Source organism: Monocercomonoides exilis (genome assembly GCF_001643675.1).
Source record: "Monocercomonoides exilis strain PA203 chromosome Unknown scaffold61-464226, whole genome shotgun sequence".
In the NCBI taxonomy this organism is placed as follows: Eukaryota; Preaxostyla; order Oxymonadida; family Polymastigidae; genus Monocercomonoides; species Monocercomonoides exilis.
In genome coordinates this window covers 342,883-360,556 of record NW_027150606.1, presented here as the reverse complement: position 1 = coordinate 360,556, position 17,674 = coordinate 342,883, and the positions used below count along the sequence as shown (strand labels likewise).

The following is a 17,674-nucleotide window of genomic DNA, read 5'->3' as shown; positions in this document are numbered from 1 at the left end:
GATATTTGATAAAAAAATGAGTTGATTTTATTTATGATATTTGTGCAGCAAATTGTTCAATCTCATGGATTATTCTGGACTTTTTTCAAAATAAATTTTCAATTACAAACAAAAATGTTCAACAACAAATAATCAATCCAAAACGACTTGCTGTTGTTTAAATTCATAATCGATATCAACTATCAATTTTCCAAATTTTGTCTATTTCAAATACAAAATCTTTTTTTCAAGTTTTTGTTTTTTTAAATTCTGAACAAAATATTTTGATTTTTGATTTCATATTAATTTGTGTTGATCATCATTAGATGAATTGTGAATAGATTTTTTTAATTTGCATAAATACAATTTATTTGAATGAACTGGGTTTTTCTTAAATGAAGTCATGTTATTTTAAATGATTGAAGTGACACTTGAATAAAGTGCGATACACTTAAATAAATAATTCATGAAAATATAGTGAACACATGTTAAAATATTTTTGTGTTTTATCTTTTGCTTTATGAACAAAAAAATTGAAAAATTTTGAAACAATTAAGATTTTCTTTATCCTTCACAAAAATTTCTGATTTGTTTCAAGATGATTTTGTTTGATAAAATGAGCTTGAAATATCAATTATTTAAAGCTTATTCTTGTTATTCTGTTCTATTTTCAACTTTTTAACTTTTTTTGATCTCTGTGTAATTAAATATAAAAAATAAAAGTTTGTTTCTTTTAATGTTCGTGGAGTAATCTACAACAAACAAAGCATATATTTCTGAAGCGCTCAGTCGAGTCGACAGATTGATGCTGTTTTCATCTTTGCAGCTTTCTCCATTGACTGAATAAATTACATATTCATTTGGTTTTTTTTCAAAACTGCTCTTCATTTATCTTCTCAGCATTATTCTTCACCATTCCCCACTTAGCCTCGGGTGACGTCTCATCATTACCACTCAAATGCCTTCGTATCCTTTATCACTGTATCATCAGCAATCTTCTTGATTTTTCTAACTTCTTCTTAAACCTTTCTCCTTCGAATAGGAGCAACAATTGAAGCAATCGGAACAATCTGAAACAGGAATGCAAATATCGCAATCACAATCATTGGCCACATTGATTTTCATTCTTTTCCTCCTTCAACATTTCTTTCATCTCCTTTTGGCTCAACCTCGCTTCTGTTTTTCAGAATGAATGAATCTGTTGAAGCTGGAGATTCGACCCTTCCAAATAAGATTTTCACAGACACTTCTGTAACTTCAGACGCAGTAGTAACAATTGATGCTGGAATGGCTGTGTGAATATCTGTTTCGCCTGCAAACTCTTCTGCTTGCAGCGGAAATACCTGCAGATTGTGAATTAAGCCATCGAAGGAATCAACCTGGAGGGACAAGCCACAAGGCAGGAGCAAGGAGCCAGAAGGATCAATGGCAAGGTTACTGCCTTGTTGGTGAGACTTCACTGAATGCAGCTGCGGAATGAAGAACGGAGATGGAGGCCAGCAAAAGTGCAGTCAGACATCGTCAATCTTCCACCGCTCATTTCAACAATCGAGCAATTCAGTTCAATTTCAGATCCTCCAACAGAAGCTTCTTGAGCAAAGATTGTGTCTGCAATCGACAAGTTGTCATCAGCAAGCGATACTAAGCTGGAACGAGAAGAAGAAAAAGCATTCCCAAACAGAATTGTCAGAAACTCCATTTTCACTCTCGACGAACATGCAAAAAGACTGCCCGTCTTGCTCTTGATGCAGCAGTTCAGATGGAGCACTCCATTGTCGCTCTCCTGCTCCAGCGACTTGATCGTCACATCGCGTGCACTTGCTTCTCCAGACACTAGGGCACTTTTGTTAATCAGCAAATTGCTGTAAACTGAAGGAATTATGTGAGACAACGCAACGTTCAACGAAGAGCAGGGCGCAGTGATATCTCCGCATTGGCGTGAATCTGAGGTGTTATCTGCTGAAGAAGATGCAAATATTGTCTCGCTCTGATACACAACAATCAGCTCTAATAAATCTTTCTCGTCACAATAATTCTGTGCTGCGCATCCCCACATGGCAAGATCCCGAACAAACGGAGGTCTGAAGTCGAGTTTGAAGAGCTAGTTGCCGATTTGAGTTTTTTCGTTCGCTCATTTAACAAATAAGTTTCTTTCAACAAATGCTTTATTCTCCAAGAATGTGATGTTTTTCAGCAGGAAAGGCAACGTGCTATCGCTATCAATTGATGAGCAATCCAGTAATATTACGCCTCCTCTTCCAGTTGCAGAGTAGAAACACTCCGAGACAGCAGAAAAACGGCACTCGAAAAAGCTTTCTTCGCTTCAACTCATAATCATTCCTCCACCGCTCTTGCTTTGGCTGCTTCCACTGTTCTTTATCGACGTGTTTTGCACAGACACGCTGCAAGGATCGCTTCCAATGTTGCTGATAAGGAAGGTTCGGAAGGAATGTTTTGGAGAAGCGAGCGAAGGAACAACATTTGAGTTATGCTGTTGAACTGTCGCCTCATTTAATTTCAGTGACTCGTCTTGCAATTCAGCCTGCGCAAAATACTACCACAATGCTTTTGCGTATCGGTTCAATATTGCTCATCGAAACATTTATCATCTCAATTCTTCTGCCAAGCGATGCAGTTAGAACGTGGCCTCCACATTCGATGGATTGAAACTGTAAGAATAACATTTCGCATGTTCCAGACAGGCGGGCAACTGTGAAATAAGGAATGCTTGTGTTGGAAGCTTGTCCAAATAGAAAGAGAAAAGCGGTTGAACTTCGTTCATTATTCAATGAAATAATGAAGACATATTTCTTTGTTTTTTTATCTTTTTCAAAAAAGAAATATCAATTTCATTTATTGTCCGGTTATTTTTTCCTGTCTTTTAATGCTTTTGAGCCGATCTTAGTGAAAATACCAGTTGTTTGCATATATATTGATGCAATCCAATTTGTTATTCAACATAATTTCAATTTTCTTTATTTGCGAATTTGAAAAAACGCTAATCATTTCATAATTCATAAAATTCTACTTTTCATTAATATTTAACAAATGTTAAAACAAGTGGATTACATAATTGGAAAGTTTAGCAAACTACGAATGTCATGATGATGCGTTTTGAATCGTTTGTTAGTGCAAAAGAATTAAAACATTTCAAAAAATTTTTTGATCCTTTCGATCATTAAAAATATTTGATGAAAACAACAAAAATCATTACAAAAATAACATTAACTGTTTTCAAATAATATAAGAATATTATCAGTTATCAATTTTTACACATTAAAAATTTTTGTTTTTTATCTTAATTATTAGATGAATTGTGAATAGATTTTTTTCATTTGAATAAATTCAACTTATTTGAATGAACTGGGTTTTTCTTTAATGAAGTCATGTTATTTAAAATGGTTGAAGTGACACTTGAATAAAGTGCGATACACTTAAATAAAGTTTTTGTGAAAAAGTAGTGAACACTTATTATAATACTTTTGTATTTTATCTTTCACTTTATCAACAAAAAAATTGAAAAATTCAAAAAATCTGAGATTTTCTGTATTCTTAATCAATCTTTGATATATGTTTAAAGAAAATTTTATTTGACAAATAGAGAAAGAAATGAATGCAAATATCATTTTGTTGTCATGATTCTATTCCATTCCAACTTTTTTGTTTTTCATTTGATCTCTGTTTAATTAAATATAAAAAACAAAAATTTGTTTCTATTGATGTTCGTGGAGTGATTTTCAGCCAACAAAGCATATAAATTTGAAGCTCTCAGTCGAATCGACAGGTTGAAGCTGTTTTCATATTTACCACTTTCTCCGTTGAATGGATATATTTCATTTTCATAGATAGATTTTTTGAAGGCCACTCTTCATTTATCTTCTCTCCCTCTTTTTCTATTCTCTCCTCCACTGCTCTTCTAGTAATGTCTCCATCGTCACCATTTGAATTCCTTCGGATTCTTCCTTATTGTATCATCAACTATCTGTCTCGAATCTTCCGCTTCATTCGAAATCTTCTTCCAACGAGCAATAAACATAATAAATCCAATCAAAAGAATCTTAAGAATTATCGATGTCATAACAATTGCAATCAAAAGTCGAGACGGTATTCTTTCTCTTCTTCCTTCAGCAATTCTTTCATCGTTTTTAATTAAACTTCACTGCTGTTCTTCAAAAGAAATTGTGCAGTTGATGCAAATGTATTTGAGCTTTTAAACATGGTTCTTGCAGCCACTTCAGTATTGTCAGACACCGAAGTTGCGATTGAGGCTGAGATGACAACATGGATTACAGTTTCATTTTCATTAAGTTCAACTTGCAACGGATATTTCTGAGTTTGTGGAGGAATTAATTGACAAAATCAATCTGGAGGAGTTAGTGCAAGGGAATGAACGAGGAGCCAATGAGATCCAGGGAAATGACATTGCCTTCTTAACAAGATATCACTGAATTTAGCTGCGGAATAAAGAACGGGATGCTCTTTACGAAGCCATTTTTTCCAATGTTCTCAACTGGAAGAAATTCACGTCGAGGTGTTCGGAAGAAAGCCATCCCCGATTTTCAGGCAATGAATATTCAAAAGCGCATGGTCAGAGCAGGCGATGTTGTTCCTTATGAACGGATAACCCGTTGTACTCGGCTGTTGTTGACAAATAATACAAATTTCACACAGGTGCTTCAACAAAACACAGGAACACATCTTTTCGACGAGTTTGCAACACTCGTGTCAATAATACTTCCTGTGCAATTCTGAAGATCAACCATCGATCCACTGCATTGGCACAGCTCTTCTGATCGCTCATCACTCGCTCTCAAATCTGCCGCGCTTACTGCTCCGTCGAACACGCATGAAGATAAGCAAACATCCGATAAATTCGTCAAAGCAGCAATTCTCCCCTTTTCTGAGGATGAAATTCATTTTTGGTTGGTGCAATTCTCCAATTCCACCAACAAAGATGAAGATGAAGCGGCCAAACAGCACGGACCAAAGGAATTTCTGGTTATGTTTTGGAATGAAGACTGCTTCAAATGGAATGTGGAAGCATTTGATGCAACACTCACTGCACATTCTTCTCTTAGCTTCGCGTTAGAAATGGTAAAGAAATTCATCTCAATATCTGAATCTTGGCATTCTTTTGAAAACAAAGAACCAGACAGCACAGATATGGAATCGAATTCCGAATGATAGTATTGGACGTTTGAATGGCCTCCTGAACCGTCTGAGGAAAGCACAATCAAGCTTGCTTTGCTCTCTTCATTCTTGAGTTGAACCTTCTTCCATTGAGAGTCTTTGCAGTCCCGAAGGATAAGAGCCGATCGATCAAATATGCAACTGGAAATAAGACTTGCTGCGTTGATAGGCTTGTAAAAATTGCTAAAATCAAATAACTCTCCACAATTCACTTCAGAAACATTCAAATCAGCAAATGAACAATATTGTCCGCCTTTTGCTGCTAGGCATGAAAAACTGAGACAGAGGCCAGCAAAAGTGCAGTCAGACATCGTCAATCTTCCACCGCTCATTTCAACAATCAAGCAATTCAGTTCAATTCCAGAACCTCCGCCATAAGCTTCTTGAGCAAAGATTGTGTCTGCAATCCACAAGTTGACATCAGTCAGCGGTAACAAACTTGAATGAGAAGAAGAAAAAGCGCTTCCAAACAAAAACGTGAGAAATTCCATTTTCACTCTCGACGAGCACGAAACGAGGCTTTTCGTCTTGCTTCCGATGCTGCTGTTCAGCACAACACTCCCCCTGGCGCCTTCCGCATCCAGCGACTTGATCGAGACATCGCAAGCGCTCGCTTCCCCTGTCACCTCTGCGCTTTTGTCAATCAGCAAATTGCTGTAAACTGAAGGAATGATGTGCGGCAGCGCAACATTCAGCGAAATGCACGGTTCGCTCATTGCACCACACTGGCGCGTGTCAGAGGCATTGTCCGCTGAAGAAGATGCAAATATCGTCTCGCTCTGATGCACAACCACAAGCAGCAGCAGATCTTGCTCGTCCGCATAGTCGAGTTCTGTGCATCCCCACATCGCAAACTCCCGAACAAACGGTGCTCTGAAATCGAGCTGGAACTACTCGTTGCCAATTTGAGTTTTTTCATTCGCACATTTTTCATATAAGTCTCTTCCCACAAATGCTTTGTTCTCCATGAACGTGGTGTTTTTCAACAGAAAAGGAAGCAGGCCATCACTGATGATCGAAGAACAATCCAGGAATATTGCGCCTCCTCTTCCAGTCTCCGAGCAGAAGCACTCCGAGACAGCCGAAAAACTACACTCGAAAAATTCTTCTTTGCTCAATTTCGTTATCATTCCTCCACTTTTCTTGTTTTGGCTGCTTCCACTGCTCTAGATCGAGGTGTTTTGCACAGGCACGCTACAAGACTCGCAGCCAGTACAGCTGATTATAGAGGGTTCAAAAGGAGCATTTTAGCAAAGCGAGAAAAGCGTGCAGCATTTTAGCTCAACTGTTTGACTGTCGCCTTCATTTAATCCTTGTGACTCGTCTCGCAATTCAGCCTGCGCAAATACTTCTTCAATGCTTTTTCCCATCAGCTCCATGTTACCCATTGTAACGTTTGTCAAATCAATGCTGCTTCCATGTGATACCATCAGAATGTGACTATTGCACTTGATAAATTGGAACGATCAGAATGATATTTCGCATATTCCTGATCGGAAGGAAACAACACAATAAGGAATATCTGCTGGAGAAGCGCAGGCAAATAGCAAGAGAAAAACGGTTGAACTCCGTTCATTATTCAATTAAACAATGATAACAAACATGTTTGTTTTTGAATCCGTTTTTTATAAAAACCGACACAATTATTTTCTTTTGATTTTTTCCTTTCTTTTGATATTATTTAACCAATCTGAGTATAAATGCCAGTTGTTTATGCCAGTATTGGAGCAATCCAATTTGTTTTATTTGCGCAAATCAAAAATTACTTTTCATTTCATAATTCATGAAATTCTTCTTTTCATCAATTTTTAAAAATGTAAAAACGTGTGAATAATACAGTTTGAAGGTTGAACGATTAATGAATGTAATGTTGATATATTTTTAATCGTTTGTTGGTGCAAAAAAATTTTGACAGTTTTTTTAACATTTTGATCCTTATGATCTTTGAAAGAATTTGGCGAAAACAACAAAAATCATTCGCAAAACAACATCATTATGAAACAAATAATATATGTATGTTTTTGCAATCAATTATACTAACATAAAAAATATTTGTTTATTAAAATATTTTTCGCAACTCAAATGAACTCAGTCTATCTTAAATGAACTCGGTTTATTCAAATAAACACGATCAATTCGAATAAACAAGAGTTCATTTTAATAAACCTAGTTTATTTGAATAAAAAAAATCTATTCAAAATTCATCTATTGAAGCAATTGCTGAAAAAAACTAGGTCTATGTATAAGATGCATTTCACAATAAATCTCAACAAACATGAGAGTGTTTTTATTTCAAAAAAAAAAACAAAACCATGTTGAAGGTTAATTGTAACAAATAAAAATTTTTTGAAAATAAAAAATAATCAAATTTTTCAAAGATAAAGTTACAAAAGAATTTCACCAAAGCACACATTTGCAAATAAATCTTCAAAATTTTTGAACAATGTAACAACCCACATTTTAAACTCTATTCAAGAAATTATGTATTTCCATTCAATTTAGAAAATAAGTGGGTGAACAGAAATTACAAGGAATCTGAAGATAATTTAACTTTGGCTATTATAATAACATTCAAATTCAACCAACCAAAAATATTGACTCCGTATTGATGAAAAAATTAAGAATATTCCACCTAAAATACCAATGCATGATAATAAAAGAAAGATTATTATGATTATTTAACTGTGAAAATAATATTTTCGTTCCTTCCATTTTCAAATAAATAATCAAAAAATGAATAATAAACATGAAAAGATAAAATATGTTTCAACAAAAATTTTAATAAAAATAGACAAATTGATAAATAGATAGTTAAATAAATAAATAAAATGTTTACTAAAAAAGATACATATCGAAAATCAAAAGTCTATTAGCTTTCACAAATGACTCTTGCTTTCATCCTACACCAATAATAATATGTAATTTTATTACAGCCTCCAAACTGCCTCCGCAAGCATGATATCTTCATCAGTAAAGTGCAAGTCAAATTGCGAAATACGCGTTCTCTTTCCGGCTGCTTTCACCGCATAGTTCTTTGAGTGAAGCTGGTCTCCAATCAGCATCAGCCGCTGTCTCAACAGCAAATGCTCTCTTTTGTGCTTCTCAATTCCAGGATAATTCTTCACAGCCATTTCTTTTTCCTCTTCGTTGAATATTGCCAATGCCGTTGATGAAAGCTGACAGAACGCATCCATCATTGATTCAATATCTTCGTTCTGATTGACTGTAGTGAGCAGCTGCTGGGCAGCATCAAGAATTGCTTCTCTTCCTTTGTCGAAGGAGTCATGACCTGTCACCATTGATGGCATCATTTCAATCACTTTTTCATCTTCTTTTATCCGAAGCATACTAAACAGCTTCACAGACACATTTTCGACAAACTCCACTTCCCGTATCCATGTCAATCCATTTCCAAATTACGAAGCAATAAATAGTGCACAAAAACCATAAGTCACAATTCTCAAGATTGTTATCGACTCCTACACTTCTTCCTTTCCTGTAGATAAAATTATGTTAGTCATTTTGTTCAGTCCTTCTGTAATATCATATCTCAATGCAGACAAAATATACTGAGCTTCGGGGTTCAGAATTGTGATTTCGGAAACATTCATCTTTGAAAGCCTCTCCAGATTCACCCTCGTCCGTGCTAAAAGTGTTGCAAGGCTGTGGGCATTTCCTTTTTCTCCATAAATCCGCATTGGGTTCACCTGTGAACAGTCATCAGATTCAGCAAGAATGCAATATGACATTTGCAGCAGCGCTTCTCTGTTAAACTTGGTTGTCATGCGCTTGGTGAAAACTGAATCGTATGTGAAGTCTCCTGAATGCGAATACTCCGAAGTCCCGAAGTGGCAGCTCAGATGCACCGCCTCGAAATATCTCGACATTGGCACCAGCATCTCTTGCGCTGTCAGCGGAAACCCCGAGCAATGTGAAGAGCTGTTCATAATTGGATTGCTTGAATCTGGAAACGTGACTGATTGGTCTGTTATCAGCAACGGAATTGGCTCAATAATTGTGAGCAGCAAAAATTGGATCTGAAACAGAATTGAGGCACGCATTCCAGAAAGGATGATGTTTGCCGAAGTTGGCTTGTATCTGCTAGCATAAACGCGTACCAAAGAAACTGTCGTTGCGATCGTGATAACACCAAGCAGCACAGAAAGTACACTTGTCATGATCATTTTGTGCGTGACCGGACTTGGCAGATGCATGTATGCCGGTGCGTATTTCTCTATCTCCTTCTCCATTCTTTCTTCCCAAGCTGCATCCTCTAAGGCATTTCTGATCAATCCTCTCTGCTTGTTCTTTTCGGGATAGTTTCTGTTTTCTTCTTCGTCGAATTTGAATTTTGTTCCACAAATTTTGCGATGAAGTCGCTCAATCTGAGCAACAGTTTCATAACAAACCGACAACTTTTGCTCCATTTTTAGCGGGCAATCATTCACTGAATGAATCGGAGAATGCATTTCGATCTGTGGAAACAGAAAATTCTGACTGTTAAACATTGGATTTTTCTGCTGATACCCACTCGGTGAGGCAGGAGGAAAAACCACAGGCACTGGGCTGAAAGCAGAGAAGGGAGCATTTTCAAAAATCGGCTCTTGAGGAGGTAATAAGCCTTCATGTGCCATCCCGCAATGAGGCTTGTCAACGCTGCCCAAAAGCAGGGCAGGCTGAAGCGACGGAGACTTCGCATAATTCGTCATTCCCACTCCCTGGCTGGCAAAAAGTGGTCTGCTCGCACACATCTCAGAAAAAGTGCTCTCGCAAATCACCGGAGAGTGCCATGCCATTGAAACATTTCCTTTCTGCATTACACTGGGAAAAGCAGATTCTGCTTCATTTTCAGCATTATTCGCTATTCCTGACTCCCATTCTGCTACCTCCATCCCACTTGACTCAAAACCCAAGAGGCCGGTAAATGAAGCATCATTTTGTGGGGGAGAAGAAGGAAGTTCGCTTGGTGCTCCAGAGACTTCAATTTTCAGCTTCCTTAAAACGGGACTCTGCTCCGCATGCGGCAATCTCGCTGGATTTCTTGCTCCGACATTTTGCACAGATTTGCTGACGATTTTTGTGTTCTCTTCATCAACAGATAACAACGCAGCCTGCTCTTCCAATTGCGATTTCGAAGACGATAATGAAACTGAGACGCTTCCGAGTGATTCCATCGAAAGCCCAGCACCAGAAATCATCGAAGGTGAAGATCTGTTTAAAGAATGCTCTATTTTGGACGAGTCGAGCATTGACGGCAACTTCTTCTGAGGAGATTCCTTCATCATCTGTTGTCTCTGCAATAAATTCAAACTGTTGCTTTCTGCCAGCTTCTCTTCAGCATGATGCATCAACCAAACAGAGCTTCGCTTGCTTGTCTTTCAACGAGAACTCTTTTCACTTTCATCGGAACCTCCACACGGCATCTCCGCACTACCATCTCTCCAGTGCTCGAATTTGTTGCTGCTGCGACTTTCGCATAGCTTCAAGTGCGGATTTTCGCTCGATACAGCACAATCTACCAACTCGTCATCGAATTCAGCGTCATCTCCCCTCAGAAGCTGATGCATCACTCTGTTCATCTTGCTCTTTGGCACATCCAGCATAGCGAAATGCCTTCATTCGATTCTGCACTGCCGTTCTTGTAACTCTGATGAAGAGCACAGTCTGCGCAGCTGTAAGAGGAGTAAGGAACAAGGTGATTATAAGAACAAAAGCAGTTATAATTTCGTCGCATCCTGAGCTAATAAGCTCGAAATATTAAATAATCACCCTTTTGGCTCCATCCATAATCGGGACAGGACAATTGAACACCAAATGTTGTATGCTTGGCAGATAATCCGGATCTCGCGGACGTGAAGAAATATTCGAAAGGAACAGATGATGCGTCATCTGCGAAACCGAGGCAAGCACCTCCAACATGGAAGACGGATGGTGTATCTGCGTTTTTGTGCCTATGACTTCTTCGACGCTTCCATCTGGATGAGTCTCATTCTTCGTGGTGAATGCGAACAAATACGTGTCGATGCTTGCTGCTTCCCACAGCTCCATGTTTATAGTTGATCCATGCACATTGCCGAGCATCCGCGCCAAGTCATCTGATGTCCCCTTTAGCATCTTCATCAACTCCTTTTTTGGAATAATTATCGGACCCCATTTGTCAGTTGCTACAGGGTCAGAAAAGTTGTACATTTTGTCGTAAACAAAGAAGTCATATGCAATTGCAGCCGCACGTGCTGAATGATATGATAAGCCACACACATTTCGCAGAGTTTCCAAATCTTTCTGGTTCATTCCCGACATAGTCGCATCAACAGCAAGAGCGGACAGAAGTGCAGCAACAATAACAATATGCAATAATACCGTTGCAAATTTCAGTGTCACCATTTCATTTTTGTGAATTCCTAATATGTTTCGCCCTCCTATCATCATATCAATCCTCATTCCGTTCTTTTTCTTTTTTGTTCTCTTCTTTTTGCTGAATCTTTGGTTTCTTCGACATTCGTATGAAGTCTGTTGCAGCTGTCTTTCGCTTCCAGAAAGAATTTCGCGTTCACCATCAAAGCTGAGCAGTTCAAAAGAAGATTGGCATGCTTCAAATCTTTCATCTGCAGCTTTCCCTGTAGCTGCGCCTTCATCGACACTCCCTGTCACTTCAAAGCTTTCTTGTCTCACCAAACGAACGTAGTTGGATACATGCTCGTTGCAAGTATTGCCTCTATCGCTTGAACCCTCATCTACGCTATCTTTTCGAGTACCGGCCTTTCTTTGTCCAACAGATCCAAACAAAGTATTGTGAACCGCTGTCACCTGCATCCGATCCATTATCTCACCAGAGTTGGCAGATTCTTCTTCGATCCGATCAGCTCTGCTCAATATCATCTCTGCCTCATCCTCCTCGTTGTAGATGTCTAATAAAAGACGTGCATAGCTCCTTAAGATATCCTTGTTAAGCCCATGTGAGGTAATTAGCTCTTCGTAGCTCTTCCGCGCAATGTCTTCGTTCTTCACAATCGAATTCAGCAGAACAGGAATCAACTTGAAATCAGTTGAAATCGCTATTATATTCTCGAAAAAGTCCTTCATCGCATTCACAGCCAGCTCGTGGTGCTTCTCTGCCTTTTCTAGTAGCTTCGTGAAGGCAAACGAATTCATATCGCCTGTTCTGTTTCTATTGTCTCTGTTTGTTCTTCCTCCATTCTCTTTGGTCATACAAAACAGCACAAATCCTAGGAAAATTTTTGGAGACGATATCTGTGCTTTTCTTATAAGCTCATCGGCTTTTGTGTAATTTTGCAATAAGCGGACAGAAATGTCGCATATTGGAAGAACAGCAGCTGTTGTTCTTGTTCGCCTTCAGTGTTTGCGCATACACATAATCAGCAAATGTCAAATACATCATCGATTTGTATTCTTTCTGTTGTATAAAGCGAAGCGATGCCTCCATTCTTTCAGGCTTCTTCAACGCAGGTAGTACCAAAGAAGGGTTTTTCGTACAAATATCTGACAATTGGTTACCAAAAACTGGAAAGAGATACTTTCTTTCTCTGATATTTCTACAAATATTTGGTAGCAGCACAATGCACACCACAATTCCAGCTATCAAGCCAACAGCTTGAAGTACAATAGTTATTTTCCAATTGCCTGTTGCTCCTTCAATTGTATTTGCAATTTCATCAAAAAGTCTCAAACATCCAAACATGCACCATTTGCTGGCCATCAGTAGATTTCCATTCAGTTTGTATATTGGCTGAATATATACAAAATACACCATCATTACCATAGAAGATCCAATTGTAACAACTCCGCGCCAGAAAGTCCATCCAAACAGCATCCTCATTGCAAACACACATCCAAACACAAGAAGCGAGTCCATTGATTGCCATAAACCACGTGGCGATGACCACAATCCTCCGTGTTTCGGATTGTGGTTAAAAATCATATTATTTATTATTAATGAAGATAACAAAACATATGAAAGTGTTACAACTGCTATAACAAATCCCGCAAATTTTAACAAATCTTCCAAGCACAACTTTTCATAAGAACGATGAGTTCTCTCGTCTCCTGTCTCGTAACAATTAAAAGTTGTAATACATAATGAAATAAATGGGATGAAAAATAATCTAAAAGGAATGTTCGTTATCCAACGAAGAAAAGATACTATCCATGGTTGAGAGCTTGCAATGCAATCTTGCAAAACAGCTGCTGCCAATAAGAACATAATAAGAAATGTGAAATACAGTCTGTCCAAAAAAAATGTTAATCTGTCCAAAAAAAATGTAGATCATCCCTCAATATTAAAAAAAGAGATATTCACCACATCGCTTGTGGAAACTTTTTATTTTCATTAATTTGTGAATTTTCAATGAATAAATGAACTCTGAAGTAAAAATAGCACAAGGGTGTGTTATTTTACAATTTAAACATTGTTTTTTTATTTGTTTTCATTTTAATACGGAATTGTTTGGCAAATAGTTCTTTGGTCTATAGCCAAGTATTTTATGCATATATTTCTTTGTAAAACAAACAAGTGGAAAAATTTGGCAAAGTGCTTTTATTTTGCTTCACTCGCTGATAAGTTTTTGTTTGTTTGAAAATTATGTCATCATCATTTTTTTGATTATCGATGCAATGACATATTTCTCATCAATCTAGCATGTTTGAAGAAAAGTTGTTGATGAATTGTTTGTAATTGTTTTTCATAAAGCTATTGTATTCATTTCAATGATCATCTCATTCAATAGAATTTGTTAAACTATTGGATAATGTGATTTTCTTTTTTTGTAATTGATGAATTGCACAATTTTTGTGTAATTGTGAAATTTTTGGAAAATTTTGAAATTCATATATGATATTTTGAAATTATCAAGTAATTTTGAAATTTTTCAGATAAATTGAAAATAAGGCAGTTATTTTTAGTTTCACCAACAAATTTCAAGTTAAATAAAAATTGTGGGAAGATCTTCGGTTTTCTCTAAAAAATTGTTGTATTCACAAATTGCAGTTTATTTATCATAAATATTATTAAGTATGTTTTGTACAATTTTCAGAACATTTAACAACAAATAATGCGAAATATATAATTTTACGTATTTATGTGAAGAACGTTAAGAAAAAAATATATTATTTTACGTTTAATTCGATTATTGAAATGTTTCCATGAACAATAAGTGTTTTCTAATAGTCAAAACATTTAAAAATTTCGATTATAAATGGTTTAAAATTACTGAGTTGCAAAAATTGACAGAAAACATCAAAAATGAAAGAAGAGAACAAATTAAAACTCAAAAACATTTCAAATATTGATGTTTTGCACAATGATGAATATTTCCTGGAGAAAAAAAAATGATATTGCTTGTAAAAAAAGGCAAAAAAACCGAAAAAGAAAATCAAGTTAGATTTTAATAATGCATGCTCATTATACAACTCTATAAACAATATAAACATTATTCAAAGCTTTTTGTAAATCTTATTATTTCTTCGTTTTCCTCTTATTCTTCTTCTCAATATATCATTTCTTTTAATCTTCAAAACTATTTTGATCCATCTCTCTTGTTTATTTCAATGTAAATTTCATCGACTCCTTTCTGGCTTCCAAAAAAATTCGTCAAAGCCATATCCTCTATTCTCCTTCCACTCGAATTACTTCACAAACTTCATTCTATGAAAAACTGGTAAAGAAGAAGATTCCATCTCAAGAATCCCTTCCCATCCCTTGCCCAAATCTTCTTTTTCTCTCCATTTCCTCCAAAATGTTAACTCCCCTCCGCCACACATCCTCCATCTCTTCCACAAACAATTGCATAATTCCTATCTTTTTCACTCCATGGAACGCCTTTTCCCAATCAAAAATAATAAATACCTCCATTTCTTTGAATGTCTCTGGCGCAAAACACCCCCTCATGGTCAGCCCCTCACCTCGCTCCATCACTGTCGCGAATCCTTCCCCACACCCACAATGCAAAGTGCTGCGCCTGACGTTCCTTCTTCCTGTCTTCCTCCACCTCAGCTTCCATCCCTTGTCCCGCAAATGAGAGGCGCGACCAAACTGTCCTTTCAATAAAAAATATAAAATACACAAAAATCTTCCTCACATTTTTTCTTCAACCACGCTTCTCTTTCTCATCAAACATACGTCCACAAAATCTCTTCTCTTTGTTCCGCCTCATATGCCTCCTCCTTCTCTCTGCATTTAAAAAAAAAAATATTCCTTTTCCATTTCTTCTCCATTTCCTTTCCATCTCTCATCTTCCCCTCCAATAAATATATTCCATTCACTCCACCCATCTTCTGTCCTTCTTGTTTTCCCCTCTTATCCCACCTCCTCAACAGCAAATTCCTTTTCTCCAATAATTAACACAACTCCAACTCCTTCCAACTCACAAAAATCTCAAAAACAACCTCGCAAAAGTCCATCCAAATCCATTTCCGACACATCCATTTTGCATCTTAGACCTTCCTAAAACACCTCTTTTCCACAAAAAATAACATTTTATCGCTCCTTTCCCCCTCTCAAAACCCTGTTTCCTCCAAAAGCTCAACTCCTTCACTCCACACCATAAATCCATCCTTTTGTTATCACATTGTCTTTATGTGCCCATTCAGCAACGACACATCGAGTTGTGCCCATTTTCTTTTGTGGCTCTTATTCGTTATGGAAAATGATCAAACAATGCCAAATGCTCAAGAAATATCAACAGAATGATACTCAGAAGTTTTCAAAAAAACAGCTGGACTAAGTGAAATATTTCTAGTGATGAAAAAGCAATAACAACACTTCTTTTTTTATTGGTGGAAGTGAGGATTGTTTATTTTGATTTCTGGATAGCTGCGAATCAATAATATTTCTATGAATATGTTGAATTTCAATTGTGCGCTTTTTTTATGTTCAATTGATTGTGAAGATAATTACACTATCACATAAACAGACCCGATAATTCTGACAAATTCCAAAAATGACTGTTTGTAACATCTTGAAATAAACAATTGCAATTACTGTGCAAGAGAAAAAGTTTAATATTCGAATTTAGAACTTAATATTCATGTGTAATATTTTTTTTAGAAAAAAATTTTTGTCTTCCTGAGTAATTGCAAAATTCCCCAAAAATTTCAAAATTTCCATAGACAATTTCAAAATTATTGGGTAATTTCAAAATAACTCAATAATTTTGAAATTTTTTTTTTATTTCACAATTCATCTCATAATAAACAAAAAGATATTCTGTTTAAATTTGTATTTGTTTTGTAAAAAGAAATGTCAAAAATATAATGAACGAACAAATGAAGTAATAAGAAACACAAGTGTTTTTCCAACTTTGTTTTTGTAACAAAAAAAATCATTGTAATAAGAAAGCGAATGTTACATTTGAAACAAAAATAAACTTATGAAATGGTGAAAAAATTAAAATAAAAAACTTGCTTCACAGATCCTTCAAGGATATGACCTGTGGCCATATATTTGTTTCGATATCCATGATGGTTTTTCTGACTTCTCTGGCAGAAATTTTGACAAAGGTTTTTGCCATTTCAGAGAAAAGGTTCGACTCTTCTTCCTTCTTTGACGTATTTGATTCAACTCTTGCCTTCCAAATGCCAAATATATTCTCGATTGGGTTCAAAATTGGAGAATATACATCTTTAAATAGCATGACATGTCCAACTTCTTTTATAAGACTGTCCATGTTAATATGATGGATTGTTGCATTGTCCATAACGATCACAGACGATTTGTAATTTTTGATGGATAATAGAAAACGCTTTATATAGGCTTCAAACACTTCATGGTCGACAGTTCCTCTAATAACTTCTGTGTAGCCCATTCCTAACATGGATATAGATGTGATAGCTGTAATAGATTGAAAAAGTGGAGGTGGAGGAACAAATACTTTTTCTCCTTTTTCTGCCCAACCGTATTTCCTGATGCAACTAACGTTCCATGACGTCTCATCGATGAAGAAAATTAATGCTCCATCTTTATCGTATTGAAATAATTTTTCAATGAAATGAATTTTTTGTTTCTTATTTTCGTCTGTGATTGCGTGTGCAGGCCTGATAGTAATTCTCTTGAAAGAAAATATCGGGAATAAATCTAAATCATTGTTTTTTTCATGAAGCATATTGTGTACAGCAGATTTTGAAATATGCAAACCAGTTGAAGAAAGCTCGTGTGATATCGTTCGAAGGGTGGTTAATGGATTCTGTTTCATTTTCTGTCTAATGAGATTCTTGTAACGATCATTGTTCACTATTTTTTTCCTTCCTTTTTGTTTTTCATTGTGAATAATATCTATTCCAATCTGCAGTTTTTGTAAATATCTGCTGGTGGTGATGTTTGTAAGTGTGCATTCATTCGCATACCAGCTTTCGGATTTGCTTCTTCCATAAATTCTGAATAAATCTGTAAGTTTTTTTCTTTTTTCGACAGTTGCTGGAGTGTATGGCCTTTTGCATTTTCCTTCAACCTCCGTATCCTTCTGCCTGAATTGTTCAATTTTTTTTTCTCTGT

General features: G+C 36.4%; 7 protein-coding genes across 7 annotated transcripts; all 7 read right to left on the bottom strand.

Annotated features, from left to right (window-relative positions):
- Positions 1 to 1,435: 1,435 nt before the first annotated feature.
- MONOS_92 (uncharacterized protein) lies at positions 1,436 to 2,035 on the bottom strand (the record flags this gene model as incomplete). The annotated part of the gene is made up of 1 exon (XM_067879675.1): positions 1,436 to 2,035. The coding sequence occupies one exon, from the start codon at positions 2,033 to 2,035 to the stop codon at positions 1,436 to 1,438; it is 600 nt and encodes a 199-aa protein (XP_067719581.1).
- Positions 2,036 to 4,892: 2,857 nt separating this feature from the next.
- On the bottom strand, positions 4,893 to 6,017 carry MONOS_93 (uncharacterized protein; the record flags this gene model as incomplete). Its single annotated transcript, XM_067879785.1, has 1 exon — positions 4,893 to 6,017. The coding sequence occupies one exon, from the start codon at positions 6,015 to 6,017 to the stop codon at positions 4,893 to 4,895; it is 1,125 nt and encodes a 374-aa protein (XP_067719580.1).
- A 2,079-nt stretch (positions 6,018 to 8,096) lies between these two features.
- Positions 8,097 to 8,516, bottom strand: MONOS_94 (uncharacterized protein; the record flags this gene model as incomplete). The annotated part of the gene is made up of 1 exon (XM_067879898.1): positions 8,097 to 8,516. One exon carries the CDS (start codon positions 8,514 to 8,516, stop codon positions 8,097 to 8,099), a length of 420 nt encoding a protein of 139 aa, XP_067719579.1.
- A 132-nt stretch (positions 8,517 to 8,648) lies between these two features.
- Positions 8,649 to 10,454, bottom strand: MONOS_95 (uncharacterized protein; the record flags this gene model as incomplete). Its single annotated transcript, XM_067880006.1, has 1 exon — positions 8,649 to 10,454. One exon carries the CDS (start codon positions 10,452 to 10,454, stop codon positions 8,649 to 8,651), a length of 1,806 nt encoding a protein of 601 aa, XP_067719578.1.
- Positions 10,455 to 10,926: 472 nt separating this feature from the next.
- MONOS_96 (uncharacterized protein) lies at positions 10,927 to 13,108 on the bottom strand (the record flags this gene model as incomplete). Its single annotated transcript, XM_067880115.1, has 2 exons — positions 10,927 to 12,520; positions 12,705 to 13,108. 2 exons carry the CDS (start codon positions 13,106 to 13,108, stop codon positions 10,927 to 10,929), a joined length of 1,998 nt encoding a protein of 665 aa, XP_067719577.1.
- A 1,975-nt stretch (positions 13,109 to 15,083) lies between these two features.
- MONOS_97 (uncharacterized protein) lies at positions 15,084 to 15,617 on the bottom strand (the record flags this gene model as incomplete). Its single annotated transcript, XM_067880223.1, has 3 exons — positions 15,084 to 15,222; positions 15,305 to 15,355; positions 15,571 to 15,617. 3 exons carry the CDS (start codon positions 15,615 to 15,617, stop codon positions 15,084 to 15,086), a joined length of 237 nt encoding a protein of 78 aa, XP_067719576.1.
- A 972-nt stretch (positions 15,618 to 16,589) lies between these two features.
- On the bottom strand, positions 16,590 to 17,551 carry MONOS_98 (putative DDE superfamily endonuclease; the record flags this gene model as incomplete). Its single annotated transcript, XM_067880332.1, has 2 exons — positions 16,590 to 17,140; positions 17,527 to 17,551. 2 exons carry the CDS (start codon positions 17,549 to 17,551, stop codon positions 16,590 to 16,592), a joined length of 576 nt encoding a protein of 191 aa, XP_067719575.1.
- Positions 17,552 to 17,674: the final 123 nt, after the last annotated feature.